The sequence below is a fragment of the Perca flavescens genome, chromosome 17, assembly GCF_004354835.1.
Source record: "Perca flavescens isolate YP-PL-M2 chromosome 17, PFLA_1.0, whole genome shotgun sequence".
Taxonomy (NCBI): domain Eukaryota; kingdom Metazoa; phylum Chordata; class Actinopteri; order Perciformes; family Percidae; genus Perca; species Perca flavescens.
This window is the reverse complement of record NC_041347.1, coordinates 2,394,582-2,403,301: the sequence shown is the minus strand read 5'-3', so window position 1 is coordinate 2,403,301 and position 8,720 is coordinate 2,394,582. Positions and strand designations below refer to the sequence as shown.

The following is an 8,720-nucleotide window of genomic DNA, read 5'->3' as shown; positions in this document are numbered from 1 at the left end:
AATTATATGACACCATTTTAAACCAGAACAGCTTTTGAGGCATTATCAAAAGAAATCAACGGGACAAATATCTCAGTTAAACTAACACAGTTTTTTTATTTAAAACTATCATCATCAAAGTGCACAGCACTGACTGGAATCCTCAGAAGAGCAACAATTTTCTCTGCACATAAATTGTGACATCTACAGAAGTATTTTTTCCTTTAAGTTTTAGAAATGACACTCATCAAAAAAAACTGAAAAGTTTGAGGTACAGAACACCTACATAAACTGTGCTCTCTAATCTCAACCACAAACCAACTTAAGTCCCTTTTTGTAACTGCCCTTAACTTATTGAAGACTATAGGTATGAGGTATTTTACATTCAATACTTCTGAGGTAATTTGGCTCAAATAAATACAAGACTTTTTTGGTCTGTAGCTAAATTATACAGTAACACTAGTGGGTACAGTGGTGCAAACTCTGCCTCTAGCCACCTCACAACAACATTCATAACCAATATCTCAAACAAAAAAAAAAATCCTACTGCAGGCTCTCCACAGAAAATTACAGCCGAGTATGCATATTGCACATTGTGTACATACAACATATGGATCAACGCGTTGTACCAATCTCATCAAGTCTCTTACAAATTAAAAACACTCTTTCAGGGTATTCTGTTATTTTCAAGAGAAACAGATCACATCTCGTATCTCTTCTTCCACCCCCCAAAAAAAATGACTGCACCCTGAAAAACCCATCATCTGTCAAAGCACGGAGCAGCGCAGGTGTAGTGCATGCTGACTTGGTAAGCCCGGTTAGTAATGCTGGACTTTGGATCCTGTAGGGCAGCGATGGCCTGGGTGTTGCCGTTAGGAGTCTGCAGGCTGGCGGTGGAGTGGCTGAGGTAGGAGGCAGGCCTGTGGTTAGGGGCCAGGCCCGGCTGCGGAGCCTGCTGGGGATACTGCACGCAGGGCCAGTGCAGGTACTGGGCCACAGTGGCTGTCTGGCCTGAACCGTGGTACACCGTCTGGCCCTGTTGCTGCTGCTGCTGCTGCTGCTGCTGCTGCTGGCCGGGCTGCTGGCACTTCTGCTTGTTGGCCTCTTTGACGTCACCGTCATGTGCACTGGAAGAAAAAAAGAAAAAAAAGGAACAAAGAGTTGCACTGCTGATTTGTGAAAAGATTCAGTGCTGTGAGGTTGACACGTGTCTCTTGTTGAATGCATAGCGTGAAATGTATAAGCTAGTGTGTGAGATCCTATTGTCCTTGTGTAATGTGGCAGCATGGATGTGTGTTTTCCAGGGGTGATTCCAGGATTTTTTTAAGTGGGGTGGCACGGGGGGGGGGGGAACCAAAAAATCAAACAGGCGGGGTGCAGGGGGGCACAGAAAATCAGCATAAAAATATAATAGAAAATATTGGATAGATCTTAATGTAATTCTGATGAATAAACAAATTTGTCATGTGACAAGGGCTGGGAATACTGACAGAACAGGCAGCCAAGTGACATTACTCGATCCAATGGAAATCACAATTGTCAGATTCACACTCTAACCCAATCATAGGGCAATCATCTTGGGCGGTGCCACCCTGTGCCCCCCTTCTAGCCACGCCCTTGGCGTTGTCACTATCCATCCATTTGTATTCGCTGTCATGAGCGTGTGACTTAACTCGGCGTCGACTGAGCTACGGACTGATACGCACATGAGGAGTTTCTCGGCACATGGGACCAGGTTCTCCCATGTGTAGCCTGTGAGGCGCTGCAGTCGGGGCGGCCATGTAGGGGACAGGTGGAGGATGAGGCGGGAGGTGGCCACGCACGCAGCAGACACCAGCGAGGGGGCAAAACACAAAAACGCATGATCTGAGGGGAGAGAGAGAAAACAGCACTCCATCACCACACCACAAAAAACCAGTCCAGCTCCACACACAAAAAGACAGTAATAGGGCTGCACAAAATATATATATATATTTTTTTTAAATCGTCATTGCAATATCTGGCATAATAAGAGGCACAATAAACACATTGCGAAAGGCTGCGACATACAGTATCTCACAATACTGAGCATACCCCTCACATTTTAGTAAATATTTCATTATATCTTTTAAACACTGAAGAAATTACACTTCATATACTCTGTATAACAGTGTAAATGTACCGCACTACAGGCTGTAGGTGGTGCCAGAGGAGCCGGATTTTTTTTTTTTAAATGACCTGCTTCATGTAGTTCTACTGGAACATAGGGTCAGTTTCAGCAAATATGACAGAATGTTAGTTTTATAAGGCTTACCTACTGCACCTTCAATGGATGGATGGATGGATGGCTACCTTAGTGGTTACCTTCATCAGTGTTAATTAAAAAATAAGACGAATAGAGTTCATGGAGTGGACAAAGATACCATGCTACGGTTTTACAAGGCAGCCATTGAATCTATTGTTTGTTATGGCATTATGGCTTGGTTCAGTAATCTGTCCATTAAATTAAAATCACAGCTCCAAAACTTGATAAAAAGGGCTGGAAAAATAATTGGCCAAATGCCACCAACACAGGAGCTCTTCGAGGAGGCGGTGAGGAAACAGGGTCTCAAAATCACCCACGACCCAAATCACGTCCTGCATAGTGAGTATGAGCTGATGCCTTCAGGCAGCAGGTACAGTTTACCAAACTGCGAGCTTAACAGGTATACATTCTCATTTGTGCCGCTTTCATTCAAATTAATGAACAATGTGAGATAAAATGTATGTGTGCGTTTGTGTGCGTGTATTGGCTGCAGTGATGTATGTGTGACTAACACCACTAAATATTTGTGGTACTTACCATTATAGATAGATAGATAGATAGATATATATATAGCACCAGTACCCTATCAGGCATTGCGCATCCATATACATACATACATATATCACACCATGTTATATTTGATATGGCATTATGCAATTGGGCATTGTGCAATACAGAAGTTATTGACCACAGCATGAGTTAACGGGAAATGTGAAGTCATTATCAAAATTAAGTGCAATACGAGGGGGAGGATGTGTTGTGGGTTCTCTTCTGTGATTGTGAGGAAAGATGGGGGGGGTATTGTGTGAGGTTTATTAGATGTTCATTGAAGCATTGGATGCGATAATGTAGGATTAGGTTTCTATGTAGGTTAACTGTAGGTTTATCGTGAGTTTATGTGCGATGTGTCGTTTCTCTCAAATGCCCAAGATGAATTTCTCCTATAGGAGAGAATAAAGGCTTATTTTATAATATGTTAATTTAAAAAGAAATAACAAATAGGCCCATTCATCTTTGCTAAATATGTTGGACTCATGTTTATGTATATTATCAGACATTACGAAAAACTTAAAAAAAGAAGAAAAGATTAAACAATAACTTGGGCCCCCTGCAGTAACTCTTAGGACCCCCTAAGGGTCCCAGACCCCCAGATCTCTGCCCTAGTGGATATACGTTTATACTCCAGGTACACGCAGGCAAGTATGTAAACAATGCTGTTCGCGCCACCGCCAGTTGTCTATGAATTGTTAAAAAGCTAGTATATGTGTGCGTTAAGAGGTCCAAAAGCCTTATTAAAATGCAACTTACCCTGCAAGGAAACCTCCAGGAAGTAATCAGCATACTTGGCCATGAATAGTTTGGTCTTCTCCAGGCAGGTCATAGGCCAGCCATCGTGGAGGTCTCCCTCGTGGACGGCAATAGACAGGTAGTATTCTATGAAATGTGCAGCTGTCGGGAGGTACAGGTTCCACTGGAAGGTTTCCAGCAGGAGCAGCTCCATGTGAAGTAAACCCTGCTTGGTCAGGACCAGGTTCATGGAGCTCATGCAGCCCAGGCTGTTCAGGGTCTCCAGCTTGGGCACCCGGTCCTCCCTTTCCTCAAATTTACCTGCAATGAGTTAACAGTTGCAAAAGCATCCCACCTTATGGACTAGTCTATATCGAAGAGGTTTTTATTTCCAGGATTGTTCAATGTTGTTTTTTGGTTAACTGCTCCTCAGATCTCTGCAGGGTAAATCCAGACAGCTAGCAAGACTATCTGTCCAATCTGAGTTTTCTGTTGCACGACTAAAACTACTTTTGAACGTACACATGTTCCGCCAAAACAAGTTCCTTCCCGAGGCTATTTCGGAGTGCCATCCTACCTGCGTCCTACACTTAGCGATTGGTTTAAAGAAATGCCAATAAACCAGAGCACGTTTTTCTCCCATCCCGGCATGCTGTGTGGACTAGCCAGACCCTCCACCGCAGCACCGTGGAGGAAGGTCTGGCAACGCGAGACTACAGACTTACTGGCCAACAGAAGACATGACAGCGAGACCATGTGGAGCTGCTGCACCGTGACATCATAGCGGTCCATGAAGAGGTCCAGGAGGTAGACGGCCAGGTGTCTGGCGGCGGGACACAGCCTGAAGCGGTTGCTGACGATGGCGACGAGGTCAGCAAAGTATCGTCTCAGGTTGAGCTGAGGGGACTGGCCTTTGTAGGACGGCAACTCCAGCTCCTGTTAGACACGCATAGTGTTTGAGAATGGATTTATTTGATGGATTTATTCACCAGGGGACAATACCTAGAACATTATCACAACCAGATGTCAAAGATGCAAGGTGTTTAAGGACGTCTAGCCTCCGCTAATTTGCAGTCCTTGTCCCTGGGCGGGTTTTTACAAAAACCCGTTTTTAGGCAACGATTTATAGTGCAAGGGTCTTAATTTATGAAAAGTAATTATTCTGCTGTATTGTTCAAAACTTTCTGCTCATTCAAAACACAAGAATCATGTTCTGTACATCTCAACAGTCAACAACAAATCCATAAGCGCCTTTTAAAAAGGTCCCATGACAGGGTGCTCTTTGGATGCTTTTATATAGACCTTAGTGGTCCCCTAATACTGTATCTGAAGTCTCTTTTATATAGGCCTTAGTGGTCCCCTAATACTGTATCTGAAGTCTCTTTTATATAGACCTTAGTGGTCCCCTAATACTGTATCTGAAGTCTCTTTTATATAGACCTTAGTGGTCCCCTAATACTGTATCTGAAGTCTCTTTTATATAGGCCTTAGTGGTCCCCTAATACTGTATCTGAAGTCTCTTTCCCGAAATTCAGCCTTAGTGCAGAATTACAGCCACTAGAGCCAGTCCCACAATGAGCTTTCCCTAGGATGTGCCATTTCTGTGTCTGTAGCTATTGAGGAGGAGGGGGGGGCAAGGTGGAGGGTGGGGTGTGTGGCCTTGACCAACTGCCACTTTGCTTGTTTGAAAGCCATGATGTCTCTCTCTCATGGGTGGGTCAAATTCTCTGGGCAGGCAAAGCAGAGAAAGGGGAGGTAACCTTGCTCCTTATGACCTCATAAGGAGAAGATTCCTGATTGGCCCATCTGAGCTTTCATTTTCTCAAAGGCAGAGCAGGATACCCAGGGCTCGGTTTACACCTATCACCATTTCTAGCCACTGGGGGAACATAGGCAGGCTGGGAGAATGCTTATTAATGTTAAAAAAAAAAAAAGCATACACATAAAGTGAATTTTTCATGCCATGGGACCTTTAAGTTTAAATCTACATAAAAGACATTTAAAATCACAAGAAATCACATCCGTATCTTTCACCGTCCTGTTGTGTTCCTTAACCCCCCCCCTCCTATTGTTTTCCGTGCATGATTTGAGCCCCCTGAATGATTATTTTTACCTCTTGTAGGCAGTGGGTTGTCTTTCATATTTGTTTGAGGGGGGCAAATCTACCTCTCCCCCCCTACACCTATGGGCCAGCCTAAAGACATTAAACCCTTTTAATTCAGCTGTTGGATGCAGGGAGATATGAGCGGTGAGAGTTCAACCTGTCATTTGCACACATTCTCACACTGATGTTATGCATAGCCTATATTTAAGAAATGCCTAGGACTAATATATCATTTTTTAAAATTGGTTTAACTGGCATCTGCCGTACTAGTACTACCCCTAGGGGTACTTTGGAGTATTGCAATGGGTACATGAATTTTTTTTTTTTTTTTTTTAAATGCATAATTCCTTAAATAATCATATTGTAATAACGAATCAGTTTATTGATGGATTCTAAACATTTAAAATGTAGGCTGGCATTTAAGTGTGTTTCAGTAACAAGGCTGTCCTAGTAAATCAGACACTGATGGCGCAGCACTGTGCTGTACCTTTAAATATACCTAGGCTTTTTTTTCTACAAGAAATGTTTTGGGCTGTTCAGGGGGTATTTGGATTAAAAAAAAAAAAAAAAAAAAAAAAAAATACTTCAAAATCAGGTAAAATATTTATAAAAAAAAAAAAAAAAGACACACATCCAATAATAAAAAAAAAATTAAAAACACAAATTCAGTGGATGGCTAACGTGAGGCTCGCATTGCCAGTACTTGAAGACGATAAGTAAAATAACCTGAAACAAAGAATGTGTGTTATGCACGTAATCGAAGCATTGACACGAGATAAAAAAAATCCCTTAAAAGTACCCGGTTTTTCCATGATTGTTTCATCGGTCTACTGTGGCAGCCATCTACAGTTATTTAGTGTCCGACTCACTTTGTATCGTAGCGCCTTGTATATATCTGCAGCGAGTTGTCCTTTCCACCATTGGTCCTCTAGCTCCATTTAACAGGGCTTTGGAAACGTCTGAAAGGCAACACATGTGAAAGACAATCAAACACTTGGCGCTAAGGATGCTCCGCACATGGAAAAAGCTCAAGTATCGCAACTGGCAACAGCCGCATATAGAAGTGTTGACGCTAGCGGATCAGGAGTTGGGTTGGCACCGTGATCAATCGCCTAGCTGCCGTTCATTGGATTTTTCCCAAACTAGGAAACGAAAGAAGTGTTGACTGTTCAAAAGTGGACACTCACCAAATGAGCACATGTAGTAAATATTACGGGCAGTTTTGCTGAAGTAAACTTCAAATCAAACCAGCCGTGACATGCTTTTGCTCACACTCATCGTTGTAGTCAGTGTGAGACCGTTCGGCTCAGCACGAGTTCACAAAACACTGGTGCTGCCTTCAAGTGTTACCGGAAACACCAACTCGCATTTAAACAGAGAGCCGAAAAGTGGTGCTTTTGCAGGTGGAAAACACAAAGCTGGTGGTAAAACAGATGCATATACTACTTTGTTTTTGCTATAAGGCTACATTCATTTCACATTTTATGATGGTTTGATCTTGTCTATGCCACTCAAGTACAAACGTCGTCATACGCGCTTGATTCACTGTTGTGTGGGTGGGGGTAGGAAAGGGCCGCAATTCGGAATCGAACCCGAGCTGCGATAAGGACTGAGACTTTGTAGGCTATATGGGGCTAACACTCAACCAGGTCAGCCACCAAGGCGCCCCCAGAGGGAACTTTTAAGATGAGTACTGAGATTCCGATTAGCACTTGAAGGCATCACTAGTGTCAACATCCAATCACTGGCCTGATGCAGCCAATACCCAATTAATGGGAATTATATAATTAGAATTTGTAAGGATCCACTTTTTCACAGCAAAATATGCCCAACACGCCATATGTATTTTACTGTAAAACTAAATTATAAAGTGCTGATTACTAAATCTGGCCAATAAGATTACACATTATTTGAAAACACAGCAATTTAGTGGTAACCTTTACTTTGTGCACTAATTCCAGTATTAACTGTTAGGTTTGCACCAGCTTGTGGCAAAGTGCAACGTTTTGATAGAACACAGGCCCGATTGACCACATTTACAGATGATCTTGCAATAAAGCTTCCAATAAATCTTTCTAGATTTTGTGATGAATACAGTGTCCTTGCCAATGCAGAACTCATGTTGATGTGGCAATGACTATTTAAAGGTTCCATGACATGGTGCTCTGTGGATGCTTTTATATAGACCTTAGTGGTCCCCTAATACTGTATCTGAAGTCTCTTTTATATAGACCTTAGTGGTCCCCTAATACTGTATCTGAAGTCTCTTTTATATAGACCTTAGTGGTCCCCTAATACTGTATCTGAAGTCTCTTTTTTTTGACTTTAGTGGTCCCCTAATACTGTATCTGAAGTCTCTTTTATATAGGCCTCAGTGGTCCCCTAATACTGTATCTGAAGTCTCTTTTATATAGACCTTAGTGGTCCCCTAATACTGTATCTGAAGTCTCTTTTATATAGACCTTAGTGGTCCCCTAATACTGTATCTGAAGTCTCTTTTATATAGGCCTCAGTGGTCCCCTAATACTGTATCTGAAGTCTCTTTTATATAGGCCTAAGTGGTCCCCTAATACTGTATCTGAAGTCTCTTTTATATAGACTTTAGTGGTCCCCTAATACTGTATCTGAAGTCTCTTTTATATAGGCCTCAGTGGTCCCCTAATACTGTATCTGAAGTCTCTTTTATATAGACCTTAGTGGTCCCCTAATACTGTATCTGAAGTCTCTTTCCCGAAATTCAGCCTTGGTGCAGAATTACAGCCACTAGAGCCAGTCCCACAATGAGCTTTCCTTAGTATGTGCCATTTCTGTTTTCTGTAGCTATTGAGGAGGAGAGGGGGGGGCAAGGTGGTGGGGGGTGTGGCCTTGACCAACTGCCACTTTTCTCATTTGAAAGCCATGATGTCTCTCTCTCTCTCATGGGTGGGCCAAATTCTCTGGGCGGGCAAAGAAGAGAAAGGGGAGGTAAACTTGCTCCTTATGACCTCATAAGGAGAAGATTCCAGATTGGCCCATCTGAGCTTTCATTTTCTCAAAGGCAGAGCAGGATACCTAGGGCTCGGTTTA

The 8,720-nt window shown here is 42.7% G+C and overlaps 1 protein-coding gene across 1 annotated transcript; it reads right to left on the bottom strand.

Annotated features, from left to right (window-relative positions):
* Positions 1-705: 705 nt before the first annotated feature.
* Positions 706-6,992, bottom strand: ccnj (cyclin J). Its single transcript, XM_028603569.1, has 6 exons — positions 6,842-6,992; positions 6,524-6,613; positions 4,276-4,486; positions 3,572-3,871; positions 1,686-1,845; positions 706-1,106 (listed from the first exon to the last, which is right to left on the bottom strand). The coding sequence occupies exons 2-6, from the start codon at positions 6,590-6,592 to the stop codon at positions 740-742; spliced, it is 1,107 nt and encodes a 368-aa protein (XP_028459370.1). The 5' UTR covers positions 6,593-6,613; positions 6,842-6,992; the 3' UTR covers positions 706-739.
* Between the last annotated feature and the right edge of the window lie 1,728 nt (positions 6,993-8,720).

Coding starts and splice junctions, on each gene's coding strand:
- ccnj (XM_028603569.1), bottom strand. CDS start 6,592: ATGGAGCTAGAGGACCAATGGTGGAAAGGACAACTCGCTGCAGATATA. Junction 4,487..6,523: donor ACAAGGCGCTACGATACAAA/GTGAGTCGGACA, acceptor CGTGTCTAACAG/GAGCTGGAGTTGCCGTCCTA. Junction 1,107..1,685: donor TGTGCCGAGAAACTCCTCAT/GTGCGTATCAGT, acceptor TTTTTCTTCCAG/TGCACATGACGGTGACGTCA.